The sequence below is a fragment of the Pleuronectes platessa genome, chromosome 16, assembly GCF_947347685.1.
Source record: "Pleuronectes platessa chromosome 16, fPlePla1.1, whole genome shotgun sequence".
NCBI classification, from domain to species: Eukaryota; Metazoa; Chordata; class Actinopteri; order Pleuronectiformes; family Pleuronectidae; genus Pleuronectes; species Pleuronectes platessa.
The window spans coordinates 5,141,985-5,158,904 of NC_070641.1; the positions used below are offsets into that span (position 1 = coordinate 5,141,985).

The 16,920-nt window shown below is 45.0% G+C and overlaps 1 protein-coding gene across 15 annotated transcripts in view; it reads right to left on the minus strand.

Annotated features, from left to right (window-relative positions):
- hoxb3a (homeobox B3a) overlaps positions 1 to 16,920 on the minus strand; it is a 66,694-nt gene that overhangs the window by 11,892 nt on the left and 37,882 nt on the right. For 9 of the 15 annotated variants that reach the window (XM_053444470.1, XM_053444476.1, XM_053444472.1 and 6 more), the window contains 2 exons: positions 8,766 to 8,832; positions 201 to 901 (listed from right to left, as the gene is read on the minus strand). In XM_053444470.1, coding sequence (XP_053300445.1) covers positions 201 to 780 — 580 coding nt within the window. In that variant the 5' untranslated portion in view covers positions 781 to 901; positions 8,766 to 8,832. Of the gene's footprint in view, positions 1 to 200; positions 902 to 4,405; positions 4,603 to 8,765; positions 8,833 to 8,918; positions 10,096 to 10,122; positions 10,519 to 16,920 lie in introns of those variants that run through there. The other 6 variants (XM_053444479.1, XM_053444480.1, XM_053444481.1 and 3 more) reach the window with 6 other exon arrangements.

Sequence of the window (16,920 nt, forward strand, 5' to 3'; positions counted from 1 at the left end):
GAAGGAGGAAAGAAATAGATGGAGGACAGAAAGAGCTGAGAGAAGGAGCCATGAGAGAGAGAGAAAGCAGACTCGTTTAGAGGGAGAAATTGTTGTGCTAAGACATGTTGTTGCTGTGGTATAGAATGTGCATATGTGTGTTGGGGGGCTATCAAAGCAAAGACAGACAGAAAGACAGAGATAAGTGTAATCTAACACACCGTTGCCAGAGTTGTTGCTGGGTGAACCGCTTTTCTGCTTGGTCCCCTGGCGGCTTTCCTTCATCCAGGGAAAGATATGCTTGGCCATGGTGGGGTTCGGGGGCAGTGAAGAGGAGGAGGAGGATGTTGAGGAGGAGGAATTAGAGGACTTATTGGGGGCTGATTTGGAGGCTGAGGAGGCCCCATTGCTGCCCCCCGGCTGCTGAGCCCCTGTATTACCGTTGTTGGGGTTGGGGGGTAGTGGAGGGGACACTTGGGAGCCAGGGTGGTGCTCAGGTGGCAGGCTGGGCCTCATGCAGCTGCCATTCAGCTCCTTGGTCTTGGCTAGCTGCTGCTGCTGCTGGTGGCCACTGTTACTGCCCAGCGACTGTAAAGAGCAGGCAGAGCGCTGGTACGAATCCACATCCAGATGGGTCGCCGACTGGAAGGCCGGCTGGTGGTGGGACACTGGGACCGGGGCATCATAGCCCCCAAAGCCGTTGGCGGCTGCTGCTGCCGCCGCTGCCGCCCCCTGCACCTGGTAGGACGAGTAGCCACCGAAGAGCGTCGAGGAGTTGTCGTAGTACGTGGTCTTCTGCATTTCTGAGAGAAGTGGCGGCGTCTGCTTGTGCTCCGGTCCTTGTTGAAAACCACTGCCGGAAGACCATTTGGTACCGGGGGTCACGTGACGGTGTCTCTCCAACGGTCCCCTGCAATCTGACCTGAAAGGTTAGGAGAGGCAGAATAAAGAAATGAGAGCGATAAATCCATCTTCCTTCAATGAAAGGCGCCATGACATGAATAGAAACCACTGCTTTTCTTTCCTCACCCTCACCCCCCTCCTTACCCTCCCCCTCCCCTCTGAGCCCGGTGCACAGCCTGCAGATGCTCTGGTGGTGGGGGCACGAGGAGGGCAAACTGTGGTCCCACTCTTGTATTAATAGTTATAGAAAAATAGAAATGCTGCCTTCATTTACCATTATTGTCATTGTTTATGGTAAAAGCAGCTAAGTAAGCAATTAGTAAAAAAAGGAGCAGTTTTTTTAGTATAGGGACAAATAAACAAAACAACTCTTTTTTTTAACAAGACACAAGATTAGGATTGAAAACATTAATGGGTTGTTATATTTTCTATCCTAAACTTAAAAGTGCCTTGTGCCACACTTTCCTATACTATTGTGATTATGGTTATTATAATGCTTATTATTATTATTATGAGCTAGTGCTATGGTTAATGCTAATAATCAAATAATGATAATGATAATAATAATAACATATAATGATAATAATTATGAGTAGTGGTAGTACTGTTGATAGTGATAGTAGTTGTAGCATTGTTTATTTCCTATTATGTAATTTACTAATTATCTCATCAGTTAAATAATGTGACAGCAATATTCTGCTTTTCTTTTTATAAATAAAATCAAATACAACCCCCGCTCCTTCGATAATTATTTTCAAAGGTATTATCTGCAGTGATTTCATGTTGATTCATTATTTGTTTTGTTGCAATAAAGCACTACCCCATCGTGTCAGGTGTTGTTCGATCTGGACTTGACGCGCTGTTGTGCAGTAAGCGGCAGTGAATGCGGCCTGTGTTACGTTTTCCTTGTGACTGATGTAGGTAGCCTATTTCTGTCAACCTCTGCCTCCCACATATGATTTACTGTATTCAGTCTGCTCGGCTGTTACCTCAGTCATCCTCCAGCCAGAGGAGTCTGTCTGCGGCAGCGATCATTGCTGAATGTCACACTGGACTTTAATAAACAAGTCAAATCAAATAAACTAATGAATATTACTGCGCATTATCAAGACGTTTAAAGCTGACCGATAAATAACGTTTTGACGGTGAATGTCATCACGTGGGCGATGGGGCATGTGAGAATCTGTAATTTATTGTTTTAAAAGAGGGATTTTGTCTGAGTAGATTTAACGTGTTTGGCTAAGTAATGTTTTTGTCCTCATTCCTATTCTGTTTAATTAAAATTGTGCGCCTTGGAAAAAAAAATCACGAAAAGATAAACAATCAAACGAAAACACTCGGGCTTGGACAAAAGATGCTGGTGGAAGATAAAGAAGGAAAGAAAGCTCGGAAGAGGCTTCACGAGTCAGTGATCCATTAGGGTCGGGCGGTCAGAGTGCTCTATCATGGCCCCTTAAGGGAAAGAAGGAGGTAGTAAAAAAAAAAAAAGAATCAGTGTGTGAGCCCCCGTGGACTCCCTATCTGGAGCTCACCGCTGGGGTGGGCCTGTGGCCGACTTGTCAAGCGAGGGAGCACCTGGCATTCATTTCTCCTCCGCCGAGATAACACGGTGAGCGGGGGAGACGCGGAGCCTCCGGAGCGCCTGTGTGCTGGAGCCGCACAGTTTTAAGTGTTTTAGGCCTGAACTGTTACCAATTAACGGTCCGCTGGGTTCGTGCGGCCACACACATGTTACTGTTACTGCTTTATAGCGTCATTAAATCACAGCGATCACACACGTCACTGTGGAGAGACTTGAATAAAAACAACTGGCTGAATATGGGACATCATTTAGACGTCCGGCCTAGAATAAAAAAAAACAACATACTATATAGAAACAAATTATGTTGTGTAGCATTTTTTTATCCTCGCTGTTATTTGAGATTCATGAATGTGTTTTGGTTAGAAAATAAAAAATACCAGCAGCACACTGGGCCTTGTCCGTAAATCCGTCAATGGCAGCTGGTAAAAAGAGCAAATATGAAAATCATCACTGAGCGAATTAGTAAATAAATAAATGCAAACACAATGTGTGATAGGTTTTCTACAAAAACAACAACACATGGGCTACGCAAAATAACCCAAGTGTCACATTTAAATGCTTATAAAACGGGCTAAATAGCGTTAAAATAACGCAATTACTCATAATCCTCTTTCTAGATGTTTTACTATTATTCCTTTTCTTTTTCCTTTCAAAGATTAGACAGAGCAGCCCGACTCCAGCTCTCAGCACGTCACACATGTCAGCCATTTATCTTTCTGGGAGACAAGCTGGAATCCTAATTATTTACTCTGAGGAATAGTCCCAAGGAGAGAGAGGGAGAGAGGGGGAGAGAGAGGCCGTGGCACTGAGTGTAGGAGGAATATGTTATTAAATCATATCGCTGTTTCGCCATTAAACAGGACACGTAATGTCTCTGCCACTATAGCTTGTAGGACCAGAGCTTAATACAATCACCAAGTTTACTAGACGCCTCCCTGAATAATCCACTTACACTGACAGAGGAGCAGCCACCCAAACAAAAACAACGGAGAGAGGGAGAGAGAGAGAGCGAGAGAGCTAGAGAGAGAGAGAGAGAGAGAGAGAGAGAGAGAGAGAGAGAGAGAGAGAGAGAGAGAGAGAGAGAGAGAGAGAGGCCTTGGTGTCCAGTGTCTGTGCTTTATCCTGGGATATAAAATTACAAATGGCGCCTGCCATGAAGAGCATTGCAGGCAGGGAGACACATACACACACACACACACACACACACACACACACACACACACACACACACACACACACACACATACACACAGTGAATGCATTAACTTGGACAATCCACGTATTCCTTATCCCATTAACACACACAGGGAGGGGAGCTGTAGTGGGGGCTTGTAATTATATTGAGCTGTGCCCAGAAACAATGAAGGATTGGCCTGGTCGCTGTTATTGTTGCTGTTTGTCCGTGTCCTCCGTTTGGGCTCAAACAGTGGAGCATGTGCGTGGGGATAAAATTACAATATCTAAATATTGTAGTAAAAAATTCAAAATAATCATAATGTCAAATATGGGCAAAATAAACAAATTGAGGCCCGCGGGGAGAGGAGGGACAGAAGTGGATCAGCATGAGATCAAAAATGGTCGTCCCGTGCTTTGTAAATAAATAGCTCTAAGTGAGGAGGAGGCAGGCACAGAAAAGGAGAAGAAATGAGAGGAGGAAAAAAGAAAAGGACAGAGATGGAAGGCCGACAGAAGGGGGGCTGCTTGCGGCGGGGAGCTGCGGCGGCTTCAAGCATTGTGAACTCTTCTTGAACCGGGATTGAAGTCTATTGGGCCATAAATCACTGAGCCACTCCACAAACTGCACAGCGACACAAACACGCTCTGTATCTGTGGGTTTGTTGTTCGAGCCCGGGCATCAGCAACTGGCCTGCCCGCCTGCCCGCATGCCCGCCTGCCTGTCCGGCCGCCGGTGGTGGTGGTGCTGGTGATGCTCCTCCTTACCTTCCTTAGCACCGGTGGTCCCGGTCCAGTCCGGCGCGGACCCCGCAGCACGGCAGCATCACAGATTAGTCCCCACGCACATCCACGAGGTAATCGATAACAAATAAATAAATAAGCAACGACTCCAATGGCTTTCTCCGCCGTTCCCCTCTCGCCCTCTCTTCTCCTTCTCCTCCTCTCCGCAAAGCCGCCGCTCCTCCGGTGCTGCCTCGAAACTAGCGCGACTGCTCGCGACCACCACCACAACAACACCTCCCGGAGCCAGCGGCGGCGGCAGAGGAGGCGGCGGCGGATTGGGCTGCATGCGCGGTGGCGGCGAAGCGGACGCCGCGGTGCATGAGCGCCCGGCGGAGGAGTGAGGTGGACGGACTTGAACGCGGGGGAGGGGGCGGAGGCTCGGTCGGTGTACACGGCCAGAATTAGCAGCCGGGTTCGGTGAAGGCTACGGGCAGGCTAGCTGTAGCACACAGCAGCTGAAGGGGCGCACCGGGAGCCTGCCTGCTCGCAGCCCCCCACCTCCACCCCCACCCCCTCCACCTCCGCCCCAGCACCACCACCACCACCACCAGCAGCAGCAGCAGCAGTCCTGCCTGCACCGCGGCCGCCTCACAACAATGGGCTCAAATCTCTGTCTGTTTTAAGCCTCCATCTCCAACAGCCATTCACTCATGGCCTCTGAGGAGTGAGTCCGCCATTAACGGTCACCCCATCGCATTTTCTTTGAGGGGAGGTTCAGTGTTTTCTTCCTTCTTTCTCCCCCCTTCTCCTTCTCTCTCTCTCTCCCTCCGTCCTCCCCGGTCTCCCGCTTCTCTCCGGCCGCCTCTCCCCCTCGGTCTCTGGCTCTGAGTTATCGCCTGGCATCGGTCTCTGACAGCCTGCAATGGTGGGCTTACTCCAGCAGCAGGAACTACTATACCACTACTAGTGTACTACTACTATTACTACTACTATTACCACTACTACTAATACTACAAGTGATGGTAGTAGCAGATTATTGTGGTGGTGTTGGTCATGAGCCCGGGTATCTGTCACGCTCATGTTGTGTCACGGGGGAGATGGTTCCCCCTTAAGATTTGCTCAGCGTCACTTATGTTAATGTCACTGCCTCAGTTATGAACAAACAAGCTAACAGAGTTTATGTGCTCGCATCAACTCATATCTTAATATTTAGTATTTAATATTTCATCTTGTGCCAGCCTAACAAGCCTACAGCTGACTAGTTTCACCAGGGGAACTTTGACATAACTTCTATACAATACAAAAACATTTTGAGAGAGTGGGGTTTAAATTATCTTACATTTTATTTTGTCTTATGAATATGTTTTTATGGAAAAAACGTCTCGTTTGTTTGGCCTCTTTTCCCTTTTCTTTCTCTACTAATTTAGGTCTTACATTAGGCCCTTATACAAGTGGGATGTGGAGGCCATGGTTCTATTTAAGGTGGAAAAAGATGCCAGTGGTAGTGAGGCCATATTTACAGTTTACAATTTGGAATAAGCCGAGCTGCTTTTGATTGCTTCGGTTGGGAGGTCATAGTTTATGTAAATAGGCTACTTAGTTTAGCAATGTTTAATTAAAATGATTGGTTCTCTACCTTAATAAGTAAATATGCATGAAAAGGAAACAACGAGTCTCCAACTAACGAGATCACCAACTAATGATAATCCAGTCAAATGAATCAATGGTAAAACCACTTTAGAAGCTGTATTAGCATTATGGATCATAACTTTGAAAATGTAATGGACAGATGAATAGACCTGGTATGAGTCAAATAAAATAACTTTCATAACTTCATAATTCGTTCACCATAGCCAATGCTAAGTTGTATATTTTAATTTGTTGTTAATGACTATTTTAATTCGATTTGGACTCTTGACACCATCTTAGTCACTTGAAATGCTAGTCAGAGTCATATTCATAGATTAAATATGGCATCATATGAACCAAAAGTCATATAGTAGACTATGTTTTTTGGGGGGGTTGGGGGTCTTAAGACTAAAATGTGCTCATCATTAACTGGCGTGTGTGGCAGCATTAGGGAATAATTTGCTAACGTTTCAGAAACATAACATGCTTTCCTTTCCTTTTCCTTCATGAATTTACAGGAAATTTTACTTTTCTTTTCTTTTTGTTCTCAAAGCCACTCCTGGAGCTCCTTCCATGTTCCCCTGCAGAAACTGGACAAGTAGGCCTACAATGTTAACAGGCAATCGCCTCCTCTCCCCCTGCTGCTGCTTATGCACAGGGAAACTACATAAAAAAAAAAAAAAGGAGTAGAGTGGCCTAAAATGCACAGAGATCAGTAACAAATCAAGACAGGACTAAAAGGCCCATCTGTCATATGAGAAGCTCTATGAGTCCCCCTCCCTTCCAGGTCTGTCTACCGAAAGAAAACATTACAAGAGCCCAGCTTCTTCATGTGATTTGACTTAAACACACAGGGGAGGAAGACGCAAGGAAGTGCAACAACATGCAAAGAAAAAGGTGAAGTAGGCTAAAAATAAAAACAAAACAAGAATGACAAGATCCCCAGAGGAAAAAGAGACACAGAGGTGAGATCGAAATGGAAATAAAAATATGAAGGCAATCATACACACAAACACACACACACACAAAGACACACGCACACACACACAGCCTCTGTAGCTCTCTCTCCCACTTCACTGTATTTTGTATTATTCAGGACACTACCCCTGTCGTTTATGGCTACGTAAGATTTATGAGTTCTCTCGCACCCAGCGGTGTGTGCGTGTGTGTGTGTGTGTGTGTGTGTGTATGTGTGTGTATACACAGCCCAACTTTAAAACAGATAGCATTCGCAGTGGGCTGCTGCAATGAGAGGATGAGCTCGGTGTAGGTGGGGAGGTGGGAGCCTGAAATGTGTCCGGCTGCAACTTTCCCTCCCGGCTTCTTTGTGTGCGGACAGAGGGATCTGCTAACTGCGGCTGAAAATCCTCTGCACTCATTAACCAAACCTCTAATCAGCTCTTTTTTTGTCCACGTCTTTCTTTCTCTCTTTTTTCCCATTGAGCCTGGGTGTGTGAAGAGGGCAGCTGCAGGAGGACGCGGCGGTGGGGATTACATGTATGTGTTGACTTGTGAGAGCACGCCGGTGCTTGTGAAGGCTGGACTTATTCTTTATTTTCCTTGGATGGCAGACGCGCACCGGCGCCTCCGTGTTTCGGATTGAGTCACGGATATTGGGTTTCACAACTGAAACTCTGTGCCCTGCAGAGCCGTGGAAATCCTCTTTCTGTTTGTCTTCGTTTTCCCCTCGAGGACTTTAGACATGTAGGACACTGAGGATGACACTAAGGAATTTCCTCCGACTACGAGATATGAAATGATATTTTCCACACAGCGTCACTGTTGTGGAGTGGAAACACCAGACTGCTGCATGATGCCAATTATAAAATATCACACATGAATGAAGTAGCCTGTTCTTAGTAGTATAGATGTATAGTATAAATGTGGTCTGATAGAAAATACTACACATGTTTAAATGCTGAAGTGTCGTTGCTGTTATGACTTGTAGCGTTACAGCATTAGTGTCATTACTGCAGATACACAGCGCTGTTTTAATAACTGTCCTATCAAGTGATGAACTGACCCGCATGTTTCCTGCTGCGACTCTAACCCGCGGCCCTCACACCTCTGGATTATATTACATTAGCACGTGTCATTGCATTACACTATGTACTACACACACACACACACACACACACACACACACAAGGAAGGAATATTTCGCATGTATTCAGATGCTAAACTTAAATTCCATGTTTAAAGAAAAGACAACTTATTTTAAAATAAAATATTAGTTCAAAAAATGGATTTTCGGACAATATTGTGTCATTTAAAAATCTCTTCGATATTTCATTGAGTCCGCACTTCGGTCTGCATTGACATGACAAACTATGAAATTCCTTTTTATGGTCTTACCTAAATAATAGTCATAATAATAGTCATAACAATAATAATAAGAGCTATAATAATAACTAATAATAACTATTATTTATTCATTTATTTATTTTTGTGTACTTAACTAATTATTTTCATTCTCATTAATTAATTCAGTGGTGATGGGGTGGATTAGTTTAGCTACAGATTGAAACCATTACCAAGGGGACGAATAAAAAACACTTTAAAAACTTTTACCATGAATAAATAATGAGATAAATAGATAGATAAATAAATACCAGCTCATTGGTGTGAAGCTCTAATGGTCCTATGTTATTAGTCCAGCAGAGAGGCACATGAATTCAGCTGTGCACTGTTTGGGTGTAGTGACGTGCCGGTGGAGGACACTAGGCACAGACTCAAGAATCATGAGGAAGAGAGGAAAAACAGTCCAACTCACCGGAAGACTTTCTCCTACTTCCCAATGTTTGGATGGAAAAGAACGGCTTCCAGAAAGCTCCTAAGAACTGCAGTACAGGGGAGGGGGAGAGAAAATAGAGAGATGCAATCAAAAGGTCTGGGTTAAAAAAAAAATCCGATACAGAGCACAGACCTCTTGTAGTCTATCGAGCGGCTGCGACAGGAGAAAACCGCTGTCAGGTATTTCTGACCTTAAATGATTCCCGCTGAAATCCCGGAATAAAAGTAATAAGAGCGGGGAGAAGGAAGGCTGAAGGATGGCTGGAAGTGATCTCAGATACTATTGATTCTGGTTATCATATTACACACCCTAATAGGTCTACCATGTTTTCTCTCTGCATGCGTTAAAAAGAAATGGTGGGAAAGTCTGGGACGTTTAACGTGGAAAAATGGCGCTGCTCCGCACCGGTAATGCAGATTGAAGTCGGGATGGAGAGATTGAAAAATAAAACCCGAGTAAAATTTTTGTGGTAATTAAGTCATGCAGGAGGCACAAAAATATTATCAAATAATAAATAGTACTGACATATGTCTGTGTTAGGGGGTATGATCCTAAAAAAGACCGAAAATAAACAAATACACTGCTGCCATAGACAATCATTATCTCATACTAAACTGCAGCAACCTGCTAAATTATATAAATAATGGCTAAATATGACTATACACCAAGCTTTCATTCTAACGAGAGAGCTAAAGTCAGTATCGAAGCTGTGTCTAAATCCGGCCTCCGATTGCTTTTAATTAGGATTTATCATTAAGCCATTCTAATTCCAAACCCTGTGACGGACATTAACGTTAACACGGATTTTTGCACGGTAGAAAACAAGAAATGTTGCTAAACATCATAGGAGAAATAAAAGGATAAATATATCAAACTGATGCTAGCAGCTGTTTCCCAGTAGCTCTCCACACAACCCAGAGATAACCTGAGCATCATTCAGACAGAACAGAACACATCGCGGATCCTGAGTGTTACAGGGCCCGGGTATATCCACTTGTGGCTCACACACACATCCAGCGGTAAATAAACATCCATCCGCTGCTGCGTGCGGCGATAAACATTTCCTTTTTTCCAAAATGAAAGTTGCATAATTGTATAATAGCGTCCACGACCGCGGGATGAAAAGGGCTGTCCGCGTTGCTGCATCGTGGCTGTGATTATTAAAGTGCTGGAATAAAATCTCCGGCTGCCTCTGTTTTTCTGCTCCTGACAGCTTCCCCCAAACACATAAATCACAAGCAAGGATCCCCCGACCTCCCCGTACCAGCCTGTACCACCACAGCTTCGCCTGCTCCTCTGCTATAAAGTTATTTATTGTTTCCCTCCGTGCACTCACTCACTCACAGCTCTGGCTGCCGTCCATCGCCATCACAACACCGGCCGGGCAGTACTCCCTGCGTCCCCCCCTCCCATCCTCAGCCCCGCGGGTTAGTGCGCAAATTTTGGAGCCTCGGAGCAGGAGTGGACTAGTCTAAAGTTGGCCACAAAGTGATGACGGGGGCCGACTAGCTTAGCCAGCTAGCCCATAGGCCGAGACAAAGGGAGGAGGCCGCCTCCAGAGCCCCAGAACAGCTGATGAGCCAAATGTCTGAGAGCAAGAGCAGGCTGAGAGGAGGGGGTGAAGTCACGTATCCAAAGAAAAACAAGGTAGAGGTATTTTTTTCTCACGCTTGATGAAGTGAAAGCTTGGGAAAAAAAGGCAGAAGCAGCAGAAACATACTGCAGGAGTTCAACGAAGCAACACAGTGTGTGTTAGTGCAAAATGATAGAGTATTGGGTGACTGGGAGATGGATGTGGACCAAGAGCTGGACGTTACAGAGTACATTGATTCAAATAATCCTGGCACATGTCATGTTTGAATTTGACTTCATACTCCGGCAGTTTGTCATACTCATACAAACTGCCGGATGAATCCTGTTTTCAAACACTGGTGGAGATACTAGACACATATGTCCGTATGTTGAGGTCCATGAAAACAAGTATTTCTTTTCTTTTCTTTTTCAGGGGTGGAAGTTGTTCCTAACTGCAGCTGCAGCTTCATCTTTAAAGTCTCAGATATTCTGAACAAACTTTATCACCACTCTCTGCTCTTATCTCTGCCTGGTCTGGTGGTGCCGGCCACCGACTCACACTCACACTGACACACACACACACACACACACACACACATACCAGGTATGTAAAATATGGTGTAGTGAATGTAAATAAACAGCTGTGAAGCTTTATTCTGTCATTTTCTTTGTCCTACTTTGACCAAACGAAAAACAAAATACGACCTCAAAAACCACCCTACGTGTCAGTGCTGCTGCTTCACAGAGTTGGTAAAAAAAAGCAAGTAGCCTGTGGTACTACCACAGGAACTGGAAGCCCTCACTGAAGCACTCACACAGTGACATATTGCTGCACAGCGCTCCGAAGGTGACCTTTGACCTGGAGGAGTGATAGCTCAGTTCTTTAATGATGAAGCCATTGGCAAAGTGCCCTACAATCCCATTTGTTTTATGTGTTAATCCATAAATCGGCTCGGGGACTTACATTTACAGAAAGTATTTTTTAATCTAACTTTAACGTCAGTTATAAATAAATAGGAATCATTTCAAGCCGAAAACAGAAGAGACAAAAGCCCAAAGATCCTAATGGACACTGTTATAGAACCTAAAATAATCACAGTTATGTGAGCTGACAAACTACACACACGAGCATGTTGGCATAATGATACGTGTCTTTAGTTACAAGATATAAGAGCAAGTGAATGTATCTGACTGTTGTTGCATATATTCAACCAAACTATCAGACTTGGTGCCATAAAGTAGCAAAACTCCCTAATTTGCTCTCGATCGAACCTTGAATCTTCTGATCAGCAGAAGCCTTTTACAGTATAAATTGAACCTCTGGAGCTAAAATATACAGTAGTAAAAAATAAAAACCTTTGACACAAATGAGAATATGAAAATCCTTTGCACTGAAACAACCTCTCTGTTGATCAGAGCCCCCCCCCCCGTGAATCAGATTTCTGAATGTGACGTCATGTGCTGCAGCGTCACTGGGCTTCCAGCCATGTACATTCTTTTTAAATAATCTCCATGTTTAGAATTTCATTTATTTGGTTTGGATTCATCAAGCTTCTCTTTTCCAGAAGCTGAACTTTTCGGTGTTTAGTCTCATTTCAAGTGCAAAGTAAGTCACATTAAAATCAAGGACATTTTTATACTTATGGACAATGTAGGAGGATAAGTTTGTACATTGTACAATCCAGTGTGAATTAAAACTAACTTTAACATTCAAAGGTTAACAATTGATTTACAGATAATTTGTTCCCATAGCACGCTTCCAATAATAGATTGCCTTTTTGTTTCCTCCAAAAACAAAATACAATTTCTATCTCTCCTTCGCCAGCAGTGTCACTTGATGCCATAAGGCCACCAGAACACCGACTGCCATCACATTATACCTGCCCACCCCCCAAAAAGACCATTCAATATCCTCAAGTTTCCCTGTAAAGACCTTTTCATCAAGTCCGTTGGAAGCATTCCTTCAAGTTTAATGAGGTCGAACGGCCATGCAGCATCACTGCAAACACCACGGATGCAGCCACACCAAATGGGCGAGCGACGACAAACAAACCGAGCTCTGCAACACATTTCATCTCCTCCACTTTGGGACGACGACACACACGTTTCATCACTGTTATTCACATAAAGCCCCCCCTCCGGAGAGGAAGAAGACACCTTACATGTCCCTATTTCTGTTTAAATAGAGCTTTGGTCTGTTGCCTATGTGCGTGGTCAAATCTAGGGCAGAAAATAATGACTATTCATTTCACAACCAGCCTAAATGATAAAAACCTCCAGTCTAAACACTGCCATTACACAGCTCTGAATCTGCTGTACAATAGCAGGATGTGAGCTGAAACGTTAGAAATACCATAGGTCTGCTCTTATGATTCGACTCCCATTGTTTTGGCTCAGGCTCATCAAATCTGAACAGATCTTCCTCACAAAAGGTCTGTTGATGCTCCTGGCTGTAGAGACATAACTGAGGCATTATACTACTGCCTTTTTTGAACCCTGTTTAAGCCACAAGCTTCTGCTGAATAAAATCAGTTGGTTCCCGATTCACAGTCTCACGAGAGTTTCTTGGGAGCATGCACAGGACGTATAACAATCAGAGTCTTCAGTGGATCATTAGCAAGAGAGAAACAAGTGGTGGCTTTACAGCTGAATTTGTTTGTTTGTTCTTTGAAAGAAATAGCACAACAACTCTTTGCAGAAATCTAACATTATGGTAATGAAAATCTGTGTATTGTTACATTTATATTAAATTAAACATATGAACCTTGTTTGAATAGTTTAACTTGACACCAGTTGCCAAAGCATAACCAGCTATGTAGGGTTGTTCAAATGCGTGTCCTTTGTGGAAACACAGTGAGGAGGAACAAGACACAATTGATCGACCTCACCTCAGTTTGTAAAATGTATTTCTGTTTATCAAGTGTTTTGTCATTCTCTGCTCATATAAGAGTTTAAAACCACAGCCTGCACTCACTCTCTCTTCATCAAAATTAGTCTTCAAACTTCAAAGAAATAATGTCAATACTGACTGATATGGACATTTTTATCTTGATAATATTTGGGCCATATCGCCCAGCCGTGCAGCCATGTTTTATTATACAACATTACCCAGCAAGCCATCATTTGAGCCCTGCTCTCTTTCCCCCTGAAGTGGTCGACCCCGTGTCACCAACAGTCCTGAACCAGAAACTCATGCCATCAGCACCTTCCTTTGACAGAGAGTTAATCTTTATCAGAGATACTAATCTTTAACCTGGAGCTCAAAGGAAGCCCCGCTGCCAAGAGAGAGAGAGAGAGAGAGAGAGAGAGAAGGAGGGTTGGGGGGTGTTTGGGGGGTTAGAGGAAGGTGGGGTGTGGGGGTCAAATGGCCCTTTTTGCTCCTGGGCCATGAAAAGTGCCAAGCTCACCAAGTCTGTCAGGGCTTGGGGTGAAGAGGGATGGATGTTACTGTTTCTGTGTGTGTGCGTGTGTGTGTGTGTGTGTCTGTGTGTGTGTGTGAGAGAGTGTGTGTGTTTGCTTTCTAAGAAGTGTAGAGAGACCATTATAATATTAACACGATATTGAAGACAATATGGTTTTTTAAAGGTTGCATTCAAAGCCAAAGACAGAGTAGGTGTGTAAAAAATCCAAATACTAAGGTGTCACTATGAAATGTGAGTGATGTCCAAAAAAATTATTTTGAAAAGATTTTAGATCTTTAATTGTGATCAAAGGATACATTGGATATATATATGTAGGTCTGTTAAAGGCGTCTACATTGATGAGCATTTTTTCTGTGGTGTTTTTAGTCACAACAGAAGTCACCATGTGTAAAAACACAGCTGGCCCTTTAGTTCAATGCACAGGAGCATACCAGGGCTGCTGGCTCCTCGGCGAGAGGCCCTCAAAACAAAGAGAAAAGCAACCGAAGGATCAGGGAGGATGTGTCCAGGCTCTAAGCATCAATGTTTAACTCAGGTTATATTAAGAACAGAGCCATGCTACTTTGGTTTAGTTGCAGCTCTGCCTCTCACTTTGTCCAATGACTGAATGTCTTTTTCAGCTGGTTTGTCATTGGGTCTCCAGCTGTGTGACCAAAGATGGATGTTGCTTTTCAGGACAGTCAGCCCCTGTGGCTGCATGTTGCTCACAAAAGTTACATTTCCAGCATTGGCGCGGGGACAGTAGCACTCGGTGATATGTGTTTGTAGTCGTCTGTGGTTTGGCAGTGACTTAAAAATGGATTTTCCTAAGACGTTATTAAATTGCTGTGAGGCCCCTTTGCACTGAGTGTTGAACAACCTGCAGCAGCACAACAGGCTGGTGTCCATTTCCTAACAACATGCTCCTCTTATGACACAGGGATAAGAATAAGAAGCCAGTGATTGTAATATAATCAGGCCACTTGGCCCGGCAGCAGATAGGCCTGCTATTAAGCCTGTTAGAGCAGGATGGAGCGGCTGTATGGATCTGGGCCAGAGCTGTCAGCCTTTATACACTGTGACAGTGTTGGGAACGCCTGCCCCCAATATTTTACTCTGATGGCTGTTTTGCCCAGAGTTTGTCAGTGATGTATGAAAAAATCTATTATAGCGTGGCTGTGTCGCAGCCGCTGTGGGTTTTTCATGACTTTTAAGTCTCTGTACCTGGAAGCAAGCGAAAACCACCAAGGTCAAGTGAGCTTTACTCACAGCACAATTCAAAACAAGAAGACATGCTGTGTTCTCTGCTGATACAATAAGGCATGTTGCTGTTCAGGTCTGAGGATAAACTTTGCTGGAATCTGTTGAAAGAATTTAGCCATGTGACCACCGGCCTGCACTTCAGTACACAGACAACAACAAGACTAAACGAGTTAGGTTTAAATGATTTTTAGATACTGAAAAACAGAGGATCAGAAGATTTTGGCCCTGTTACCTGCTTGATGAAAATATATTTAATACATATATATTACAATGTTACTCCTCCATCCAGCAAATGCATTGATTTGACTATATTCATATTTTACACAAGCTGGTGGATCCAACTCTACATGTGGCTGCTGTAACAATGATATTTTAATGATAACAATTAATGTGGAATAAACCTCAAATTGTTCATAATTTAGAAAGATTAAGAGTCGTAATTACACCTTGGTTCCTAACCAACTGGCTTGCTTTTTCTTAGATGTGGTTTAGATGAACAGTCTGTTTATGTTGGACCATTTGCTGTGTGTTTGGGGGCTGGGCTGGAGGCATAAGAGCGCATGACAATATGTGGAAGAGAAGAGAGGGAAAGAAAGAATGACAGAGGGGGTGGCGGCTTCTTGAGTAAGCAATCTTTTCACACTATCATAAATCACGGCGTGGCTAACATGCATCTTCTCTCTTTACACCTAGCCGTCAGGTCGCCATTCTCTACGACTCATTCTCTCTCACAGAGTCCAGGCGTACACCTCTCTGCTGTCCACACCGCAGTGAAGAGAGAGCGAGGGGGGGGGGGGGGGGGGGAGGGAGAGCATGGCGAAGCGCCCTCTTGTCTGTTACCTATTTTGAGGCATCTGTCGTCAGCTGCATTCACACACATAGAAAGAAAAACAAGTTTTGGGATAGCAGTGGAGCTTGAACGCGGGCACACCCCGCGGATGCCCCGGCGAGCTCGAGAGCGACCACGGTCACACAACAGATAATTAATGACATGTCGAGCGGTGGAGCGCGTGGGATGGGGACGCCCCGGGAACACACACCGGGACACTGAACGAGAAACATCCCGGGCTGACTGACCGTACCTGCTGTCCCTCGGCGTCTCTCCTCCTGGATCTCTGCTGGTGCACTTTTGGTTTATCCCCTCCTGGAAGCAGAGGGTTTTGGACACGGACGGACAAACCCGGCTGGAGTATGGAGGACCACAGAAACCCTTATTGGAAAACCTTGGACGTATTCTTCAATGATTCCGGCTGCGTAATTACGCGCAGTCGGCCTGACAGGTCGAGTCTTTTCTACCCAGTTCAAAATGGCAATAAAACAGAATTCGTGCCGGTCCACCCCGCGAACTCGCTGCAGTGCTACAGCCGCGCTCACTGAGACGCCTCTGCAACATAACGCAGCGCAAATCTCCGACAATTAAAGCCTACACCCGCAGAGCCAAAGCAGACGGGGACTGCTCGGTCTGGGGCTCGCGGTGCTACTTTGCCCTAAAAAACACACTGTGTGCGCGCGCTCACCCGCCCCCCCACACAACACAGCAACCCACCCACCCCTCTGCTTGTTCTGCAAAATCCCCCGTACAGCGGGGCCGGTGCGTGCCTGGCCAGCACCGCGGTCGGGGCTCGCGCTTTTCTCTCCCTGGAGCCTGATCTAATGCTAGACGGTGGCGCGAGAGCCAGAACCGGGGTGCAGCGCGTGCTCCGGTGTAGGCCCGGTGAGCTGGACGTGGTTTCATCCACAGCAAGAGCTTTTCTGGACTGAGCACATGGCGCCGCATTCCCTGAGCTCTCCTCCGCTGCCTATTTCATTCCTCCTCTTCTGCATCTTCCTCTCCTCACCCCTCCTATACCATCCAGTCGCTTCTTCTACTCCTTCCTCCCGCCGGTTGGCATCTTGCT